The sequence below is a fragment of the Helicoverpa zea genome, chromosome 11 (genome assembly GCF_022581195.2).
Source record: "Helicoverpa zea isolate HzStark_Cry1AcR chromosome 11, ilHelZeax1.1, whole genome shotgun sequence".
Taxonomy (NCBI): Eukaryota; Metazoa; Arthropoda; class Insecta; order Lepidoptera; family Noctuidae; genus Helicoverpa; species Helicoverpa zea.
The window spans coordinates 12,647,750-12,670,590 of NC_061462.1; the positions used below are offsets into that span (position 1 = coordinate 12,647,750).

The window sequence follows — 22,841 nt, forward strand, 5'->3', positions numbered from 1 at the left end:
AATATTAATTATTGCTTGTGGTGTTAGTCACTTCAAAAAATATTTGCAAGTTGTGTCTTCTGTCTTTTCTTTGTGTACCCATTTATTAACTATCAGTCTCTTAAGCTCTTCGCTTTAAGATGTACCTTATGTAAAGCGCTATAAAAAATGAGCACCCAAACATTAATTTTGATTGAAAAAATCTTATCAATAAAAGGGTATTGTAGTGAACCATACCTATCTTTACACTATAAATCGCTCTCCACAGATCCACAAGGAGCTGCACCGGCTAGTATCAGACACGTCCCGCCCCGCCCCACCCCTCGCCCCGCCTGCCCGCCCCGCCACCCCGCCCGGGCGACGGACGCGGCTGCTGCGGTCCGACAGTATAGTGGATGAGTATGAGAACAGCGTGTTCGATGAAAGATTGTTCGATAATATACATCATTTTGGAGAGACTCAGGTGAGCGTCAAAAGTGATATTATACTATACTAGCTGTTGCCCGCGACTTCGTCTGCGTGGGCAATATAGAATTTTCAATTTTCCAATTTCGTTTATTGCTCATCCCCCGTAGGTGATAGCGTGATAATATATAGCCTATGTGTTGAACCGGCCCCCAGGTAATAGTCATGCAAAATTTGATTTAAATCCATGCAGTACTTTTTGAGTTTATCCGGGACAAACATACAGACATACAGACAAAAATTCTAAAAACTACATATTTGGGTTCAGAATCGATTATGGATCACCCCCCAAGTATTCTTTAAAAAAAATATTCTATGTACAGTTTTGACTTTTCTATCATTTTTTTTTATTATATGTATAGATTTTACTATTTTTTTGTATTGTTGTTAAATTAATAATTTCTAGCTTCCTCCCTGCGGTTTCATTTGCAACACATGGGAACTTTCTCGCGCAAATGGATACTGGATAATAAAAAAAACATTAATGTTATTATGGCCTATATTTTTGTTATTTTGATACGTAGGCCTTCCTCGATAAATGGACTGTCTAAATTTGGTTTAAAATTTGAATTTTAAAGAAGTTTATTGTTTTAAAAATGAATATGCATAATACATAATTAAATATAATCATCTCCTTAGCCTTTTTGTAACTATGTAAAAGTCGGCCTCCATATAATATTATACATGATAGAGATTGTATTATTAGACTACTTTCATTTCAGTTTAAACACTTTATTTCAGTAACATTACCATCCTATCATAATTTCCCATCAACCTCTTATAAATTCCCCAGGTCCAAAACAGCATCGAGCTCCTTCTCTCAGGCTCTGCCGATACCCCAGGGGAGGATGAGGTGGAACTCCGGCGATCCTCTCCCACCTTCCCCCCAGGAGTTGAGAGGCGGGTGGCCAGCTGTGAGGAGCAGCGGTGGGCGGCGCGGGTGGCGAGGGGAGTCATACAGTTCGCCACCTGCTGGATGCTGTTCGTGGTGGAGAGGTGTGATAGGGGAAGAGGATTGAGGCCTAGGTAACTATTATAAATAATAGTAAAAATATTATCTTCACTTCGGTTGTTGTTTTTGGACCTAAAATTCCCAAATCACTGGAAACGACATAATAAAACTGTTGACACTGCTCTTCTAGCAATCTCTGCCAAAATAAATACAGCCAACAGACCTGCAGCCACTGACTTCTAGAACCATATCAAAAGTTTTATTTTATTCCGTTTTGTGAATTTGTATTTTAGTTTTTGTAATTATCTACCATTGCCATTTGATTTTGAGACCACTGAGAAACAGTGTCATCGATTTCAGGTAATTTCAAATTGTATTAAAACTTGACAGAACGAGCTAATAATACTATACTTATGATATGTTTTGTTTATAGATGGGCGAGTCAAGGTTTAGAATTCCTAATGCTGGCTTGCGATCCACGTAATACTAAGCATCTCAGCGAAGAAGAATTTGAGGTAAGTCACTAATTTTAATTAACTATGATATAATTTATAGGAATTAAAAACATACAAGTATTTTTCTTTTATTGGAGATCATCAAATGACTCCTCTCGCTGTGGCTGCAGCGTGAGGGAGTGTCAGACTCTTACTGACTACCCACCATGTTCCTTCTTAAGTCCTTTACGTACCAGGGCCGTTCGCAGGGTAACTCTGTCGAACAATCCCGCAGTCCCGGATAAGTATCAAAAATACTTTTCTAGGAAGCTGTTATTTTATTATTTCTATTTTTGTGATGTATATTTGTGCAGGAGTTGAAGACGTTAATGGACGGCTGCATCTCGCACGTGATCGGGTCGCGGCCGTCGCCGCTGTCGCAGCACCCGCGGCCCGCCGCGCTGCCGCAGCCGCACTCGCCGCGCCCCAGGCCCCGCCTGCAGGTACGAGAACTTTCTAGAACATCGGCATATCGATAAAGACAAACTCACAGATTTTAATGTCATATAGACCTATTTATAGGTGCTTAAGTAACGCCAATAGCTAGGTGCAAGGTTCCAAAGAGTGTGTCTTATGAAGAAGAACGGGCAAGAAACTTTATGGACACTCTTTTTCAAGAAAAGAGGTGTTTACAATATTTTATAGGTAAAAAATTATACAATTTCAACGTTTTATTGAAAAAGGCTTGGCAGGATGTTACCCCGTCATTTTTATCTCCATTAAACATTGTAGATTAGTGACCTTTTAGGGAAGTGTAGTATATGTATAAAACTCACTTTACACTTTTTTAATTCGACATATATAGACATTTCTGTGATGGGAAATCATCAAATGTTCTCTTACTGACTAAAAAACTCACCATGTTCCTTCTAAAGCCCTCTAAGTACCAGGGTCGTGGTAACTCCTTTGAAAAATCCCGCAGCCCCAATATATTGACGTAAAACTGACAATAATTAAAATGTGAATTTTGCAGAGTCCTCTCCCAAGTAACTGCTCGAGTCGGGAGGCGCCGACGCCGCCGACGCCGCCGCCCGTGGAGGCTGATCCTCTCAACTATCCTGAGGCAGAATCCAACGGTAAGTTCCTTTTATTGTCTTGTATCTTCCGAAAGTTTTAACAACCACTTTTACTGACTGTGTAGGGTCTAAGCAGCGTGGTTAAGTTTTGAAATTACTGCTACCGTTTTGCTCATGATTACCTAATGTGGCTTTGTGTGTATTGATCGATTGCAGTTGATAATTTTTATTTTGGCGAAGGATAAGCGCTGTGATTTGTAATCAAATCAAATCATCTTTATTCTCAGGCATCAAAGGCCCATAGATAAATACCTTAAAACTAGCATACATATTATGATATACAAAATTGTTAGTAAATAAAAACTTAAAACTATGTTAGTAGCACTTCACTTATGCACTATGTCACTGTGCGGTCCTGTGGCACTTGTCCAGATCACTGTGCAGATTCAATCTACTTTGACCACCACTTATACTTCGGCCGTTCAGAGAATGCGTTCCTGACACCTATCAGTTAGTCACGACTAGTGATGGGCACAACATAACACTGAGTTCGTTACCGTTCCTTCAAAATGAACCGCCGCATTATTTTAAGATTATTTTCGTTTTAAATTGGCGGAATCATTTGTTTTATATTTTAGTTATTTAAGTGGAAACCAAAAAAAGGTAATATTCATATAATAAAATTGTTTTATTTATTCTTTGTTACAAGTACATTGAATTGAATGTGCGAACAGAATATTAATCAGACTCCGATTTGCTTGAGGAGGTGGTGTCTTCATCATCATCTTCGCCTACATGTATAATTATATTATTATCAATAACAGAATCAATCCTGATATCTCGGTCTAACAAAAGCCGGGTAATCAAATAAAAACAGATCGAAAACACTTGAAAAACGTGGTCTATGCGCACGAAACGACAACGGACGACTGTTTTAGCGTCACAAAATGGCGGCCCATAACGCCATTTGGGGTTACCATTTTTAATCTAAGTATAAAAATGCGGTTTGGTCATAGTTTTATTTTTATATTTCATAAAAGTTATAATTAAGTCTTATAGTCCATTATTTTCCAATTCTTAAAAAGAAAATCAAAGCGTATATTATAACTGTATAAGAACAGATTACGATACTTGCCTGTTATTTTTAGCACAGCACTACAAAATATAAACCGCTGACATAACCTTGTAATAGCGCAGTATAGATTTAGAAAAATATTGTTTACCAAGTTATTTGACACTCAGTTTGGCACAAAATTATAACATTCATTGATTATTGATATAATAATGTTGTTTTAATGCTCCTCAATTGTTAAAACGGTAAACAACCAGCAAAAATATTTTTATCGTAACTGCAACGCCATTGCAAAGTTACGTCGTCAGTTCAATCGCGACGTGTCAGGAACGCATTCTCTGAATGGCCGAACTATAGTTGATTACACATTTACTATAATGAACAGAACATAGTACGATGATGAGAAATAAATTAATATTAATTGATTGATTAACAAGCCCTTACGTCACATCGGTCTTGACATCTTAGCAACGCAGACGCCACTGACAATTTCGTTGGCGTGGCGAAATATTGGACCACCAAAATTTTAATTCATTATTTGATTATCATCGACTCACCACGAGGAAGATTAAAAAAATCCGAGGCCAATGTAAATAATGTTCACTTGTAATTTTGTCGTAATCATATAACGTGTTATCCATTCTATTATTTTTTACCATAAATACTTTAGCCAACTAATTATATAATTGTACTCCCCTAGCCCACAGACGTCGAGTCCTCTCAGCAATCGAGCAAGTGGACAGTGCCCGCGACGCTCGGCTGCGGGACAGCAAGAGTGTCGGCCACGTGCTGGCGGCGCCGCTGCCCAGCTACGAGCCCAAGCTGCGCCAGCTCACCTTCAAGTGGCAGCGGGGGCTGAAAATAGGCGCTGGCACTTTTGGCAAGGTAACTTAGTCTTTATTGGTGACAAAATTGTGACAAGTATGTTTATGAAGATGTTATTATTTTTGAGTGTCAGTGTCGTCGATACTGACTTCAGATATTGCGTTTTGAATTTTGCATGAACATTTTTTTACTACCTATTTGAAGATAAAATGGTTGCGGGGATATATGCGGCTCGGAAAGTCGCGTGTCTTGCTACGCAGAAAAAAGAATTTTATAAATCAGCTTAGTGCGCGAGCGTTAGGTATGTGTTGGGCCATACGCGAGCTTTACTTTTCTCGGGTCTTAGTCGCGAGTAATCATTAAGTTTGACGAGGACTATTCTTGTTCTTAAAAACTTTTTTTTTAATTTTACGGAGCATATGTCAGACACATTTTAAAGTAAAAAATACTAATAAAACCCCTCTCTCTCCCCAGGTGTACACAGTAGTGAACACTGAAAGTGGTCAGCTTCTCGCCATGAAGGAGCTGTCAGTGGGTGTCGGCGACAGGAGAGCCCTGCAGCGAGCTGCCAACGAGCTGCGCGTGCTGGAGGGCATCCTGCACCCGCACCTCGTGCGGTACTACGGCTGCGAACTGCACAGGGTATGTGTGTTAGTGCACAGTAGTGAACAACTCCTGGCGTGAAGGAGCTGTCAGTGGGTGGCATGTTGGCATTCGCACCTGCGCAAGAGAATCGACGTCAATGAGTATTTATAGCTGCGAGTTTGCATGGCGGTCGGTGTCGGCAGTTATCACCGTCCTGCGTGCACCAGTAATCACCCCTGCTGCTTGCGTCCCACTTTCCACGTGGATCTGTGAAGTTTCCTTAACGAGCTTGTTTGACAGTATCAATGGGTCTCATTGACTTTATATCACGTTGGTATAGTATAATTTATGTACCAAACATACTTATACTCACTTATTGTGCAGGTGTCACCTATTACAATAGTGTTAGTGTGTCTAATAACTAACTGAGTCTTAACATTTACAAAACTTAATTCTTATAATTAAAAAATAAAACTAAATTAATATACTTAAAAAAAAATACCCAACGGATCACGAACGGATATCATACAAAATGTGGCTTTTGTAACTTCATTTATTATGTAATTAAACAAATCTATTTGTTGCAACAAAATGTTGAGCGCACGTGGTTGAAATGAACATCATTCGTCGGTATCCCAGGAGGAGATGCTGCTGTTCATGGAGCTGTGCGTGGAGGGCTCGCTGGAGGCGCTGGTGGCGACGTCGGGGGCGCTGGCCGAGCCCACCGTGCGGCGCTACTGCGGCCAGCTGCTCAGCGCCGTGCGCGAGCTGCACGCCCGCGCCATCGCGCACAGGGATATCAAGAGTGAGTCGCTTCTTGTGTTCAATAGTACTGGTCATAACAACGTTGAGGCGTATGTTCGGTAGTGTTATTTGCAAAAAATAAAACGTTGATAGCATAAAGTAGAAGAGAAAGAGACGGCAATCCCAACAAAGCGACGTGACCGTCGTGCCGCTCGCCCCGCAGCGGTAGTGAACAGGTTCGTGACGCACATTGAGCGCGCCATATAGAACACTAGGATTATGTTCCTACAGTGCGTGGCCACTAACACTAAACATGCCTAACGAACAGTTTTAGATAGAATAACTGGCGATCTTGTAACAAGATATCCCTTCGTAAAATAACTAGATAAACTCTAGGACTCCTAACCACTGTTACAACGAGCTTAACGAATTTAAAATATTCACTATTACATCCATTAATCCATTTTCTTTCAACTAGGTAATAATATCTTAACCACTAACTGTGCCTATCTATATTCTGTAGGCGGCAACATATTCCTAACAAATGAAGGTCACTGCCTGAAGCTGGGCGACTTCGGCTGCGCCGTCAAGATCCGCGCCAACACCACCGCGCCCGGGGAACTGCAGGGCTTCGTCGGGACACAAGGTATGAACATATCTTAATTTATGTGTTGATACATATAAAGTTATATATAAGGATATTATATATATAAGGATAATTCAGTGGTTGAACTTAAGATTTAATGTATGGAATGGAATGGAAAACTATAACATTTATATTTTATCTGTGGTTAATTATAACACTGTTAACGTTCTCCAAACTTTTCATCTTGTGTTAAAGTATATAAAAGTCGAATCGATAAAGCTTTTTTTGTTTCTTTCAAAATAAACAATGAATTAAATCTCAATTTTGTGTATTTCAGCATACATGGCTCCGGAGGTATTCATGAAGTCGTCAGGTCACGGCCGCGCGGCTGACATCTGGTCACTAGGCTGTGTCGTCACCGAAATGGCTTCCGGGAAGGTAAACAATTATAACATTATGGTAGTACCGTTAGGTTAATATACCCATTAATATAATGATAATATTCCTGTTCCTTCTATCCTTTTCCCCCATATATAAACTTCAAGTCACAATTTGCCCTCAATTGTTGCTTCACCCTCTTCACAAGATACTAACCGTTTCTAGAATAAATTATCTCATAACGATCTGTTTGATGTCCGAACAAAATATATATCCATATTTTTTAAATCAAATTCAGAACTCTACCAGATAATTTGTCGGATTCGGTACCTTGTTTTGTTGTCTTATTTACCTAGCAAGTAGTTACCGAAACTCCCAAACATTATCAGCACAAAATAGCACCCTATGTCTTTGGTTTCCAGCGTCCATTCTCGCAGTACGATAGCAACTACCAGATAATGTTCCTGGTGGGGTCTGGTGGTAGACCCGAGATCCCCTCCACCCTCTCCGAGGAAGGCCAGGAGTTCTGCATGTCCTGCCTCACGCATGACCCCGACCTCCGGCCCAGGGCTGAGACTTTAACTTTACATCATTTCCTTATGGTGAGTACCTGATAACGTACCTAGTTCCTTTTACGGTTATTCAATCGAGCAAATGCTCATTCTATCTTGGAGGCTCATATGTATTTTGGAGAGAACAATTAAAGAATGCTCTGTGACTGTTTAAATAGAGAATGATAAAAAGCAACGAAAGAATACACGTGTTCTAAAGCTAGTTCTTTCTCCGTTTGGCGTAAATGCACCCATGGAAGAAATGTAGGCGACTTTTCTACCAGACAATTCGACGCAGTGGAGAGAAACAAGTGAACATTCTTTTCTCCGAGAAAATTTTCTTGAAAGTATGACATACAAATATAAAAGTTGCTTAAAATATTCAACCTTACCTATTTGTCAAATTGTGCAGTAATCACACTTCAAGTCAGGAATAGTATGTCATTCTTGTATTCCTGTTTAGGTCCGCTACTGGCCTGATGCTAGAGATACGATCAAACGAAAGTAATTTTGTGAGTTTATATTATAACGGTGATCGGAACATGGGACTTGGGCTTTAGGTTCTCATGGACGTAGGAACATGTATTTTACTTCCAGTTTATATGTCAATTGGACGCTATTTTATTCATTGGGCATTTCATTCGGGCGTTATGTTGTTTTTAAATATGTGTGAACTTTCAATGAAATATTGCGATTTGGGTTAACTACTATTTGGTTAGATTTGGGTTATCTATTCATGCCGTTACGGTACGATGCTCGTTTGTGTTGTAAGTTTGTTTGCCGTGTATGTCGTTGATTTTCTTTGTGAATGTTTGATTTTTATGTGTTTAATTGTTTTTGATCATACTTTTTACCCTATGGAAAGGGTATATTTTAATTTAGCAAAGTACTTCAGAAAGCTAAAATGTATGTATTCTTTGTCTAAAATATGATTTGCGGTCGCCTCATTTTCTGGGTTTTCTTTTTACTTTGTAAATATACGTAGTGGAAAAAATATATCTAAAGCATTTATTATTAAAAAAAACCGTACTTTTCAGGTTAAGTCGGACGAGACGGATTGTAACTGTGAACCAGCGTACCTCATCACGTAACGCCGCGACGAGTGACGTCGGGCGTCGAGCCGTGTATACAGATACTAGTCTACTAGGCAAACGTTGAATACCTAGGTATATGGGCAGATAGACCCAAGCTTCGGACCTATACGAGATTTGAGTAGCCACTTAACTATAGGCGAACAATCTTGATACTTTAACTTTTAGACAAATACATGTGAAACAAATAAACTAGAGCTTAAAGTAATGATTCAATGTATTAAAAAATTCGTGCTATTTACATTGATTTTTAAACAGAGTTTTAAAATAAAAAGTATCAAGACTGTTTTTCTTAAGTGCTTACTCAAATTGAGAGGATACTTGGCCAGTTAAAAGGTCTTGAAAGATCATGATTTATTTATGGAAATACTATTTAGATAAATATACTATTGAAGTTTTAATGTCTATCATGTGTGAGTTCAAGCATTTATTATATCACATTTTAATAGAGGAATATCTAATGAATTCTTTAAAAGGTAGCTTAATTGTGATTACAATTTTATTATTATGTACAACGGACAATGTCTTAACGGCCTATAAATATACATAATGTGTTTGTATATTTGTGCTATTCTTATAAATGAATTTGTTCATAGATTACGGTAGGTGGAAATGTGAAACTTTTTAGGTAAAATGTCACTATTTTAAACTGTTTAAATAAAATGTGACTTGTTGTTTATAGTAACAAGAAATATTATCTTTTAAACTATTGACTACTTGGAATGTGATTCCTACAATTTTCAAATATTAGAAGTATTTTATATGCACCCTGTTATAGGAAAGAAAATCAATGAATTGTTTTTGTGCCATTAAAAATTGAATTAAACACCCATGTTTTTGTATGAATTAAAAGTTTATTATAACCAGTTGACGAGCCTTAAAGTGATGAAGTTTTTCAAACTAATTGAGCTACATAAATAACTATGTGTGGAATATAATAGAGCTTTTATAATTAAAGAAACTTATCCTTTCGAAAGGATCTGAAGATAATTTTAGCCCCAAAATAGATTTATAAAATTGTGAATACTTTAAAATTGTTTATTGTATGTTATGTCTGATTGCTTTAAATAAATAGTCGACGCGAACAAATTATTTTGTAAATAAAGATGGAGTTAATATTTTGGTACTTATGAAATATAATATAGAGAGCTTTATTTTAATATAGTCTTTATTGTGTATGTGATAAGTGCACTTTTCTAGTGTTAAACTGTTTATATTGGTTTCGGAGGTGATACTTATTCCGTGGCTTTTTGTGTAAAAATACGTATATTGTATACAATTCCTGGAATTTCAGCTATTTTATTGTAAGGAATATGACGAGGCATTATATCTTGTAATGTAATATATAAAAGTTTTAATCAATTCTAAGAGAAATAATCTCTTTGTAATGTTTTGAATATGTCACAGAACTGAAGATGTTGACGCGAATAAATAAATCTATTTGAACAAAGAAAATTCTTATTAATAAAGTGAAATGTTCTATAAATAGTATAGTTTTATTTTTGCGCCTCTAATGTAAGAAAATCTTAAACTTTATCCCACCCAAAACAAAAATGTGAAAGACTGCCAAGTTCGATAATATGGGAATGCTTCGCCTATAAAAGAAGTGAGATCTGAATAAGTACCAAGTTCCATACACATACCTCAGTTAAAAATAGTTACTTTTTAATGATGTTACTTGGCAAGTTTTCATACACCGTTATAATCCTACTAAACGCAATGAATCAAGTATTTAATTTTCTATTAAAACTTGCCAAGTAACATCATTAAATAGCAACTATTTTTAACTGAGGTATGTGTATGGAACTTGGTACTTATTCAGATCTCACTTCTTTTATAGGCGAAGCATTCCCATATTATCGAACTTGGCAGTCTTTCACATTTTTGTTTTGGGTGGGATTTCATTTATTTTTGTAAGGTTGTTTATTTTTATTTTTTCTTATGATGAAGTTAGTTAAAGAAATGTTTCATTTATACTATCTTTTAGATTTTTTTATATGCACTATGTTTCTTACAAAGAAATGAACTAGATTAAATAAATGGACTAGATTTACCAACTGACTAACATGACATGTTATCATATATTATGTTCGTGGATCAAAGTTACACATTCGTTATTTTCGAAAGTGATTCACACTTGGCCGTTTTCAGATTTTTACTTTACTTTGACTAAATACAAGCCTTTGTACCATTCGAAGATATATTATATAAATATAGATAAATTTAGTAGTTTTAGTTCCTTAGGGGTATAAATTTACACCGGGTATAAAACACCTTCATTATTTTGAAACCGAATCACACTTGGCCATTTTCAGATTTTTCCCTTTACCTTGACATAAAGACCTACCTCCATGCCAAATTTCAAGTCAATACGACCATTGGAAGTGGTCTAGGTTTTTGATGAGTGAGTCAGTGAATCAGTCAGTCAGTGAGTGTATAGTAAAAATAGCGATTTTCTGACGTCAATATCTCAAGACCTACAATAGGTATATTAATGAAATTTTGTATTTTAGATAAGTGAGGGGGTCTCAACAGATACTAGAAATTTGATATGCATAAATAAAATAGATTTTGAGTTACAGGGGGGTCGAATTTGGCCCGAAATGGTTCGTGTAATATAACCCACGGCCGGTATGTCGCTTTTTTTGCTCGAACTTGGCGGACACACTGCCGTGTGTCTAGATATTGATTCTTTAAAGTCAGTGAAGCAATTAGCAGTATGTAGGGTTAAATAAAGCAGGGTCTAAACAGAAACAAAATACAAGTTTCAACGGAAAGTTCAATTTATTGAGAGCAACATTCAATTGACACGGATACACTTACAAGCTACAGATATGTTTGAGTTGCCACAGTGTACGACACAGCAGTTGTACAATCATTCAATATATCCACTGACAATATCATAAATATTATACAAAGCTTCTATAGTCATTACTGAGTCATTTCATGAATATTTTTGTTTACTCGAAATCATTTTATTGATATTTTCGGATATTTATTCAAATCTTATCTGGGATTAATGTCCTGTTTTTTAATAACAGTTGACCTTTTTGACCAACGTTGATAAAGGAGGTGCATAATTTTGATGTGGCAATTACCACTTTGATTACATTTTGCTTGTGACCTTTTGAAAATTGATAACAATCGCAGCTCTTTTTGTGCGTTTTTTTTAATTATGTTTATTTTTATATGTCTTTAAGTTCACTATTGTACAACTGCTATTTCCTAAACTGTGGCATAGCACGGACAGGTACTGGTGACATCTAGTTATACAAACATATAACACAGATTTATATCTAAGTTAACGTCCTATAATACTACAAAGCAATTTTGATATGTTTACATTTCAAATGGCAAGGGGAACATTTAGATATTTAATACATTTTCAAATAGGTATATAGAGATGATATTTTTCAATTACCATTTAGATAGAATTGATTATTTATTAACCTATAATTTGGTATAATTGTAATAAATGCATTTCTTATCATTAACAGTGATAATACGAACTAGGAACACGAATACATTATCTTCACAATACAGTCCAACTGCGGTGCACAATCTTTCCAAAGAGTTATTTTTGGATCTAGATTTATAGGTAGGTTAATTTTCGTAAAAGCTCTGTTGCAAAAAAAAATCAAGATTTTTCATTTTGGCATAGATTCTGGTTATAAACACTCATCATCAATTTACATGTAGGTACCTACATACGTACATGTGAAACATGGATTTTTTTTTGTTTTTTTACAAATCAGTGCCACTTTTATATGCAACCTCATACCCTGTGCATGTTCTACTGACGGAAATGCTTAAAAGTAACCTTTTATCAAGCTGTTTTATTCAACTATCATTCAAGCACGTGCCCCTATACACCTCATTGCAATTTTACCCTTGTCTACTGCCTCACACTTCTCAACACCAACCCCTAGCATTTAATAACTATCTCTATGACTACAAACATGCTAAACTTCATTGATTTTCCATGATTACATTAGCAAAAACACAATTTACCTAAACATTTGACGAACGGTTGTTTAACTTTTTTGTAGTAAGACCACAAGGGTCCGCAACATGGAATGTCTTTATTTTCTAAATAGGGTAAAAAGCTTGGCGTGTTTCTAAAGGTAACATCGATTACCTATGTCTAGTTGAATAACAGATATTTATTTTATTTACATAGATTAAGTATCTTATTTTTATAAACATAGTGATCTGTCGATTCAAATAATACGACTTTCTATGGTTGCATGGCACGATGCTCCTTTATTTTGTGACAGCCCGCCTTAACATCTCACTGACAGTTGACAGTTGCGGCACGCACAGATAACGCACGCATACACATCACTCCTCCGACACTATTATCAAAGTTACATTTTTTTTTTAACAATAAGTGAAACTAATAAGGCTTAATACTAAAACTTAACTATTTCCTTATTAATAATTGACACACACACAGTAGTTATAGCAATAGATATAGGTATATATACTTAGTCTAAGTACGCTAAACGGCCTGTACCTGCCTCACCTAATGCGCGGTAACTTATCCATTTAAAAGTTTATAATCAATCTTACGCCTACAACTACGAATGGGCCTTGCAGACCTTGATGATTCAATGATAGGACAATTATTTTGCTCATCATCAACGGCTGTGTCCTGAGCCTCAGCCCACTCATCCTCCTCCCCACTATCATGTTCCTCGGCGTGTATAGTTTGCTGTTCCTTATCATACGGTACTGTTGGTGGCGACTGTGGCCCCCTTTTTGGCGAGGGCGAGCGCAGGAGCGGCGGCGGTGGTGACTGCGAGGGGCTCACGACATCAGCACGCGAGCCGTTCGTCTCGCGCGCACCTGTATATTTTCTCAGTTGATCAATATGCCTCTTACAGTTAACATTGTAGTTTTCAACGAATATCTCGAACATCCGATTACCAATTTGTTTAATTATTTTACCTAAAGTCCATATTTCCTTTCTAGCTATATACCATTTAACCCATACTCTATCCCCAATGCTAATTTTACTTTTTGTTTTTAAATTGTCATTGTTTGTTTCATAATTATAATTATCTTTGAGCACTAAGTCCAATCTAGATGTTATGTTTCGACCAAACATAAGCTTTGCTGGGCATTCGCCCGTTGCACAATGTTGTGTCGTGCGATATTCAAATAAAAATCCTAATAATTTTTCGTTAATTACATTTTGAGAATTGTTATCGCTAATGATGCATTTTATCATTTTCTTGCATGTTTTTACAGAATTTTCTGCCTGTCCGTTACTACAAGGATGATAAATTGGAGATGTCACATATCGGATTCCGTTCACTTCGCAAAATTTCTTAAATTCGATCGACTTAATTTTTACATCATTATCTGAAACTATGACATTAGGTATACCAAATCTTGAAAACAATTCTTTCAATTTTGTTATGAGCGCCCGTGTCGAAGTACCGCAACTCATGTGTAAACACTCCAACCACTTGCTATATGAATCTACTACGATCAAATAGTCCTGCTGGTGTATACTCATGTAGTCAATGTGCAAACGGCGCCACGGAGCGCCGTCACGCGGCCAGCTCAAGGGAGGCGCTCGCGGCGGCGCTGCGCGAGTGCCGGCGCACGTGTGGCAAGCGCCCACCCATTCCTCTATATCCTTATCAATCGAGGGCCACCAAAATCGACTACGAGCTGCACTCTTAGTTTTAACTACGCCGAAATGACCCGCATGTAATTCTCTTAACAACCTACCTCGGTAGACTGCCGGAATGACTATTCTGTGACCTCTGAAAATACAACCATTCTCGACCTCTAAATCCGTTTTGCAATTAAAATATGGCATTAAAATTTTACAGTTCATTTTACGCGGCCAGCCGTTCTGAACATATTTAATCACCGTTTGTAAAACGTCGTCTTTACCGGTTTCGGTTTTAATATCATTAAAAGTTAGTGGCGCGATGTTAGCGTCTAAGAAATTTAGGAAAGATAGATCTTCAGTTTCGCCATTCGCTTCCGGTAAAGGCGCACGCGACAAATAATCTGCTGCGACATTATGTTCACTTTTTATATATTGGACGTTATAATTGTATGCTGACAATATAATCGCATAACGCTGTAATCTCGATGCTGCCATCACAGATATACCTATTTTCTTGCCAAATATCGAAAGTAAAGGTCGGTGGTCAGTCCTAAGTACAAAAGGTTCCTGACGTCCATACAGATATTGATGAAAATATTTGACACCAAAAATAATGGCTGTCGCCTCCTTCTGAATTTGACTATAGTTTCTCTCACTTGTGGACAATGACCTTGAAGCGAACGCCAGCGGTCGCTCGGCGTGCGGGCTCTCGCTGTCGCGCTGTGCGAGCACAGCTCCCAGGCCGGCCGGCCCCGCGTCTACTGTCAACACCAACTGCGCTGTTGGATCGAAGTGAGCTAGTACCCTTTCTGATGATAGCTCGATTTTAACCCTATTGAATGCGCGTTCATGGCGTTCGCCCCACTGCCATTGTGCGCCTTTACGCAGTAATTCATGCAGCGGGTGCAACTTAGCTGACGCGTTCGGTATAAAGCTACGATAATAATTAATTAATCCTATAAATCGCTTAACTTCTGTGACATTCGTTGGCCGTGGTGCGTTTTTTATAGCCTCCGTTTTTGAAGGACACGTTCGTAACCCATGTTTATCTATAACGTAGCCTAAATAGGTGACACTATTCTGCAAAAAACTACATTTCTCTTTGTTTAATTTTAAACCGGCATCTTCCATTCTGTTCAGTACTTCATTTAGCCTGCTGAAATGCAATTCCCTAGTTGGTGCAGTTACACAAACGTCATCTAACCATATGCTAACACCTTCTATGCCAATTAATAGAGATTCCATTGCCCTTTGAAAAATTGCGGGAGCGTTTGCTAGGCCATACACAAGTCGGGTGTATTTGAAATAACCTTTAGAAGTACTTATCGTGGTCAAGTCTTGTGACGATTCCTCAAGAACAAATTGATTATAAGCGTTACTAAGATCAATTTTACTATAACACTCCCCTCCACCCAATTTAGCAAAAACCTCTTCTATTCTAGGCATTGGATATTTGTCTATTTCTAGATCTTTATTTAGTGTTATTGAATAGTCACCAGCAATTTTAACAGTTCCATTTTCTTTCAGTACTGGCACTATCGGAGTTCCGTATTTAGAGAACTGAACCGGTTGTAGTATGCTTAAACCTACCAGTCTATCTATCTCCTCTTCCACTTTTTTCTTTAAGGCGAAAGGTACAGAACGCGGTTTTAAACACTTTGGATGTGCATCTTTTTTTAACACAAGTTTCACTTTAAATTTATTGAACCTACCTAATCCCTCAGTAAATAGATTGGAGTATTTAGACAAAAGTTGCTGCACCTCTTTTGTGTCGGGCTCAGGTACATCCTGGATTTTATTAATTTCTGTGGTAAAATACATTCTAAACTTTGACATAAAATCTCGTCCGAGCAACGGTGGGCCTCCATTTGACAAAACAAATATTTTAATATCATGAGTACAATTTAAATATGTTACTTGGCCTAAGAAATATCCCAAGGGAGAGATTTTATGGCCATTGTAGAGACACATTTTCATGTTGCATTTTGTTAAAAGACGATCAGAAAAATATTTTATATACAATGTTTCAGGTATTACAGTAGCTCCCGACCCCGAATCTAACTCCATATCTATTCTCATCGAGTCAATTTGTACATTAATAATTATTGGTGATTTACTAACATACCTTAAAGAATACACTTCACATTCCTCGCAATCACTTGAGTCAGCTTCAGTATTTAAGCAGTTCAGGCGAGGTTCACCCTTCCTTTTAGTGCACATTTTCTTCAAATGACCTACTGTGTTGCAAACCTGGCACCGGTAATTCTTAAAACGACACTTCTCTGCATCATGACTCTTGAAGCCGCACACCATGCACCGACGAACCTCCCCGGAACTATTGTCCGAGCTGCGGGCGGGCGCGGGCGCTGCGGCAGACCCGCCACGCGCACGCTGTCCGCTGAGTCGGTACACAGGTTCCTCCTTAATCTGCGTGGCCTTGACGATGCTTGCCGCCGAATCCGATGCTGCAGGTGCCTTGGATCGAGCCAATCTCGCGTACGCAGCCTGTTGAGCTACCTCCAACGCCTTAGCAAAAGTGAGTTTGCTGGCATTCTCTTCAAAAAGCCGGTCACGTTCCCGACACGGTGCAAGCCCGAGTATAAAACGATCTCTCAGCATCATATCCAATGCTTCTCCAAACTCACAGTCAACGGCTAAGCCTCTCACACGCGCCGCCCATTCTTCGACGCTCTCACCCTCAGATTTCTTTGCCTCATAGAACTTCTCTCTATCGGCGAAAGTGCATCGTTTCGGCGTGAAATGCTGGTCCAATTTTTTCACGAGGTCTTCGAAGGCAACCTCCTCGAGCACGGCCGGGTGGAGAAGGTTTCTAGCCAGGCGGTAGCTATTATCCGACAGATGGGTAAGAAGTAAGGCACTCTTGCTTTCACTTTTTATGGCATTCAGTTTGATGAATTGTTCCAGCCGACCTTTGAAAATACGCCAGTCTTGGGCGTCGTGGTCAAAACTGCAAAGAACACCAATTACATTCGCCATCCTCGTCGCCAGTGATCTGTCGATTCAAAATTTCAAATAATACGACTTTCTATGGTTGCATGGCACGATGCTCCTTTATTTTGTGACAGCCCGCCTTAACATCTCACTGACAGTTGACAGTTGCGGCACGCACAGATAACGCACGCATACACATCACATAGTCAGGGAATTTAATACACGTACTTAAAATTTGTAATACAATATCCTTATATACTGGTGCAATATACATATATAGGTATAATATACTTCGTATGTAGAATTTAATATAAAGTATAAGTACTAATACATAATCATGAAATACCTACATCATTGATAGGTGCAGTAACTGGATTTTTTATTCTCAACTGTGATGTTTTATTTAGTTTATTATTTCTCTTTATAAGGATATTCAATACCTACTTCTACTATAACAAGTATCTAACAACGAACAATAATAATTGAGTTTTAAACAGCAATATAATAATAAAATATACAGTTTATATTAAATACAAATAAATGGAATTGTTTATAAATATACAAGCTTTTGGTAAATAATTTTGTATTTAATAATAAATTAATAAAATTATGCAACAAATTATATTCGTTGATGTCGGCTTTTTATAGAAAATAAACTTTTTTATACTTTTATAAGTAACAAATTATACTTATTACGAATATAATAATATGTGCGTTAACCTATTTATCTTATAAATTAAGTAAACACTTTTATAAATTGTGTCTAACACTCATCTCTAATTGTGCTCCGCGGCGCGTGTTTTTAAGCTAACTTTTTTTTCTTTCCTTCTTATCTAGCCATCTCACTCCAAAAATACTAAGATAATATCTCAAAATAACATTTTACTAATATGCAACACTACAAAATAAATAAGGTAATTTTTCACTCATACTTTTTTATTTTATTTTTTCCAATACTGTCAAATTGACTCTTAATTTTAATCTTAATATATTAATTGATATGCGTAACTTGTGATTTGCATTAACAACTAGATTAATTTAATTATAATTAAATCTAAACTTTGATATGTTTTCGATATTCTTGGTCACGCCGAGCATGACAGTCGACATTGATATGTACGAGTTTTTTCCTAATATAATTACTTACCTATTTTTTTTATTTTATTTAGCTTAACTAACATTGAAATAACAAATAAATTATTAATAGAACAGATTTTTGTTGTTTTTAACAAGGAAAAAATTAATATAAATATATTTTTAAACAATAAATAACAGTGACACTATAATTTAGGTGCAAAATAAATAAGTAGACATATATAATTTTTGATTTTACAACATAAATAGTATTTGAATAAGGATATAATTAAGTATCACAAATCTAAATATTTTGTTATCACCACAGCATTGACATTTTGAATTCCTCATTAAGTTAAGAACTGTCCCCACCTTTATATTTACTTAATTAAAAATGCTTACTTTAAGTAGCTATATTTCTGTAATTCGATTTTGATCGATATATTATCTGCATTTTTTTATATGATGATATCATCATCCTCCGAGCCTTTTTCCTAAACTATGTTGGGGTCGGCTTCCAGTCTAACCGGCTATAGCTGAGTACCAGTGCTTTACAAGGAGCGACTGCCCTATCTAACCTCCTCAACCCAGTTACCCGGGCAACCCAATACCCCTTGGTTAGACTGGTATCAGACTTACTGGCTTCTGACTACCCGTAACGACTGCCAAGGATGTTCTATGACAGCCGGGACCTACAGTTTAACGTGCCATCCATCCGAAACACTTTTTTATATGATGATAATACTTTTTTAAATTCTTTTACTGATTTTTTTCACAGACAAGCTGGGGGCAGTTAAATAAATAGTTTATAACTACTTGATATTTTTTTCTAACATTCAATGCTAATTGCATATTTTGCATAATAATATATATTTTTTAAACAACAATATGAAGTGCATTCTTACTTACAATAACTCGCATAGTTTTAGCTTTTGATATCTTTGATATATGTTAGAAAGTATCTGAAGTTTTCTCAAAGACTTTCCTTTGCGTAATTTTCACTTGATAGAGAATAGCTTACGAACTTTCATTGTATTTTGATACAATTTTTGTTTAGTTTTTATTTTAAAATTGATGCAAATGAAATACAATTAAATGTAATCCGCTTCGTGAGTTCTTTTTTTATATTCAGCAACTTTATTCATTCTATTAGTGCTTTTTAGATACACTTATAAATTGACCTACGACGCCAAATTCATTATCTTTCAATTCGTCACGTTTCAGTTTAAGTACATCAAGTTTATACATACGAGTAAAATAGAGATAGGTCAACAACAAATGTATAAATATAAAGTGTAAAAGCTCTAAAGTTTCAACTTTACATCTATGTAAATTCTTTGGCTAAGTTTATATTTGATATGTAAGTACGATGCACCGTGGCTTCATTTAGAGATTATTATTGGAGAAATAATGCTTTTAAAGTATTTGTATACTTATACCTAAAGTGTGCCTAATTTTATAAGAGTCACGAAGTTCTCAATACCTTTATATATCTACTATACTTGAACGGTTTTTATTTTCACTTCGCTTATTATAATTTACCATATAATTTTATTTCTGAATTTTTATTATAAGAATGTCGTGGTGGCCTAGTGGGCAAAGAACCAACCTCCGAGTATGAGAGCGCGGGTTCGAATCCAGGTCAGGCAAGTACCAATGCAACTTTTCTAAGTTTGTATGTACTTTCTAAATATATCTTAGACACCAATGGCTGATAAAACGGTGAAGGAAAACATCTTGAGGAAACCTGGACTATTAGTCTGAAATCACCAACCCGCATCGAGCAAGCGTGGTGATTAATGCTCAATCCTTCTCCGTGTGAGAGGAGGCCTGTGCCCAGCAGTGGGACTATAAAAAGGCTGTAACTGTAACTGTTATTATAAGACTGGAAAGTCTAATTTGCAACGCTTTTTAAATAAATACATTGCCTAAAGATAACAACGATAAAAACTATGGGATAATGAACAATTTGCTAATATGGCATAAGATTTCAGAACGGCAACGATTTGATAAAACTATAGTTTTCAATATAACACAAGTTATAATTTCTATAATAATATTCTATTCCACATATCCATCCCTTCTTATTTCATGCAATTTGATGCTTGCAAGGAAAACAAGCAACCCACATTACAATTTCCCTTCAAATAAATTTCGCTTTTATTATATCTGTATACTTAACATATAATTTATAAGTATACAAGTTATAAGTTAAATTATACATTTTTTTTTGTATCGAGTATCGATATAATTTTGATAAAAAGTTTTATAAAAATCTTTGAGATCCTTATATTGTTTCTAACAAGTCCTTCATGATATGTTCAAGTTTTCTTACCTAACGTGCATTTTGCATACTGATATATAATATTTTATAACTTCAATGGTTAATTAATACGAGAATTAGCATTAAGTCAACATCCGAATAATTTTCAATAAAATAAATGTAAATATTTACAAAAAGAGATCGTATAAGTTTCCACGAAACAAAAAAATGCTATACGTTGATTTTATCATGCCATTTACAGTTATGTATTATAAGTTTCAGCACATATAATATTTATAGCTGACTTTAATATTGCACATAATCTTTGAATTCCAGCTTTCAGCTCCATTTTTTTTTAATATCAAAAAGGTAATTTAATTAAGACGTAGGAGGGGTTTTTATAATAATACTTTTTAAACACCAACTCTAATTCCTCCATTTCAAATCGCGCTCCAATTCAGCTAAAACCAATCAACTTTATCTTTTTTGCCTACTCTAAAACCAAAGGACAGTGCGTTTCCATTCTAACCTGTGCTGGTGCCAACTATTTGGATACCACAAACTTTCTCCAAGGAACCTTACCACCTCAGTTATCCACCTTCTTAGCTTGGAACATGAGTTTCATGGAGTCGAGGGCTTCCTCCAAGGACTGACGGAAAGCTTCCGTGTTGGTGACGCTAGAGGAGGTAAAGGAGGAAATGCAGAAGATGACGCTGTCCTTCTTGGGGTTGTAGCTGCAGCCGTACCCGTCGGGGCAGACGGCGCCGTAGCCCATGAATGTGCCGTCCGTTGTGGTGGTCACCTGAGAAGAAAGAAATACAAACTTACTAGAAATGACCTAGATTATAAGGAACTATAATTAGGTCTCTTTTAAAGGTTCAAGCCTTAATCAGATCAAGAAGATACAGAATCCTTCAAATATATAAACGAACAACAAGAGTTGACTACATTCTAAAATTAGTAAAAGGTTCTAACATGACTACTGATACTGACCTGACTAGTGCTCAGCTTGAATTCAATCATCTGCTTGTAGGTGGTGTCACAGAACACCGGGGGCACTTCGCCCAGGGTCTCGCGTGCCGCCTCCCGCAGTCCCAGCAGGTGGTTATCAATTCCTTTGCCCAGGATGTTGGCTTCCATGATGGCCGTCTGCTTGCGAGCTGCCTCTTCAAACAACTCCAATTTCTTTTGCTCCTTGAAAAAGAAGTATTTTTTAGATCCTTGCTTTTCAAAAAATCTTCTTAGACTCCTTTTTCCCAGACAAGAACTAGTACCAACTAAAGCTATGCTCACCCCATACAAATTGAAAGACACCTTCTTCTGTCCGTCGTCTCCGTCGTTGAGGGGTGGAGTCTCTGCCGTGCACATGGCTGCTGCCCAGGCCAGGGCTGCGCCGTGAGCTGATCTGATGTTGTCCACGCGCCCATTACGGAAGCGACGCAGGGAGGCTGACTCGTATGTTGTGACGAGGTACCCATACATCCTGGATAGCATACAATGTAGGCATATGGTTAAATACACTCTTCAATTTTTTATTTATCCAGATCTAATTCTTTCTTGTTGAGAAAATAACAATTCTTACTTATAATAAGCATACTGCATGGCGAGCTGGATGTAGACGTCAGGACTGGTGCGGCACGACTTCATAAACTCACGCCCATACCCGCGGTATGTGTATACTTTGTGGTCCAGGTCTGAGATGGCCCTGCAGTCCAAAGAACACACATTACAGCGGTATGATAGCGCACATAAGATGAATAACGGAGTCAAATCTGGTAAAACGTTTTGCACTATCAAAGTATGTTTAGATCCTGATACCTGTCTAGATCCCTAGCAGCAGTCTCGATGGTGCTCTGCACGTCAGGGGTGATGTTCCACTTCATGGCTTGTGGAGCCGGCAGGAGTGCCGGTGGAGGCGCTGGTCTGTCGGCCACCTCAGCCCTGGCCAGCGCGCGCTCTGCCAGACGAACGACTGCCACTCCTTCAGCCGCGCTGTGCTCGTAACACATGCCTACTGTGCCGTCTGATGAGATGATCAGCTGTAATTATATTTAACTGTAATTTTGCGCTCTTGTTATCTGATTTTTTTTAATCTGAACAAGATTAAATTACACTAGTAAATATTAGTCCATGGACGGCAATGAAGACGAATGTGCTTCACACTGTCTCTTGACAAGCGTGTGAA

General features: G+C 37.2%; 3 protein-coding genes across 7 annotated transcripts in view; 1 reads left to right on the forward strand and 2 right to left on the reverse strand.

Moving 5' to 3' along the window:
- The window catches only part of LOC124634746 (mitogen-activated protein kinase kinase kinase 4), a 51,912-nt gene extending 41,688 nt beyond the window's left edge, over positions 1-10,224 (forward strand). For 4 of the 5 annotated variants that reach the window (XM_047170406.1, XM_047170409.1, XM_047170408.1 and 1 more), the window contains 12 exons: positions 248-442; positions 1,238-1,470; positions 1,830-1,911; positions 2,205-2,333; positions 2,864-2,966; positions 4,679-4,863; positions 5,278-5,445; positions 6,028-6,193; positions 6,656-6,778; positions 7,056-7,156; positions 7,519-7,698; positions 8,685-10,224. In XM_047170406.1, coding sequence (XP_047026362.1) covers positions 248-442; positions 1,238-1,470; positions 1,830-1,911; positions 2,205-2,333; positions 2,864-2,966; positions 4,679-4,863; positions 5,278-5,445; positions 6,028-6,193; positions 6,656-6,778; positions 7,056-7,156; positions 7,519-7,698; positions 8,685-8,738 — 1,719 coding nt within the window. In that variant the 3' untranslated portion in view covers positions 8,739-10,224. Of the gene's footprint in view, positions 1-247; positions 443-1,237; positions 1,471-1,829; positions 1,912-2,204; positions 2,334-2,863; positions 2,967-4,678; positions 4,864-5,277; positions 5,446-6,027; positions 6,194-6,655; positions 6,779-7,055; positions 7,157-7,518; positions 7,699-8,110; positions 8,160-8,684 lie in introns of all 5 variants that reach the window. The other variant, XM_047170407.1, reaches the window with a different exon arrangement.
- Positions 10,225-12,976: 2,752 nt separating this feature from the next.
- Positions 12,977-17,364, reverse strand: LOC124634717. The gene is made up of 2 exons (XM_047170378.1): positions 16,493-17,364; positions 12,977-13,586 (listed from the first exon to the last, which is right to left on the reverse strand). Exons 1-2 carry the CDS (start codon positions 17,362-17,364, stop codon positions 13,556-13,558), a joined length of 903 nt encoding a protein of 300 aa, XP_047026334.1. The 3' UTR covers positions 12,977-13,555.
- Positions 17,365-20,616: 3,252 nt separating this feature from the next.
- LOC124634718 (choline O-acetyltransferase) overlaps positions 20,617-22,841 on the reverse strand; it is a 43,518-nt gene continuing 41,293 nt past the window's right edge. Inside the window, exons 8-12 of the mRNA XM_047170379.1 lie at positions 22,475-22,695; positions 22,239-22,361; positions 21,950-22,139; positions 21,650-21,850; positions 20,617-21,458 (exon numbers count right to left, since the gene is read on the reverse strand). Coding sequence (XP_047026335.1) covers positions 21,243-21,458; positions 21,650-21,850; positions 21,950-22,139; positions 22,239-22,361; positions 22,475-22,695 — 951 coding nt within the window. The 3' untranslated portion in view covers positions 20,617-21,242. The remainder of the gene's footprint in view (positions 21,459-21,649; positions 21,851-21,949; positions 22,140-22,238; positions 22,362-22,474; positions 22,696-22,841) is intronic.

What these genes read in the sequence shown, in the direction of transcription:
- LOC124634717 (XM_047170378.1), bottom strand. Translation starts at nt 17,364, where the DNA reads ATGGCGAATGTAATTGGTGTTCTTTGCAGTTTTGACCACGACGCCCAA. An exon ending in TGTGAAGTGTATTCTTTAAG is followed by an intron (nt 13,587 to 16,492) that starts GTATGTTAGTAA and finishes GAAAATATACAG; the next exon opens with GTGCGCGCGAGACGAACGGC.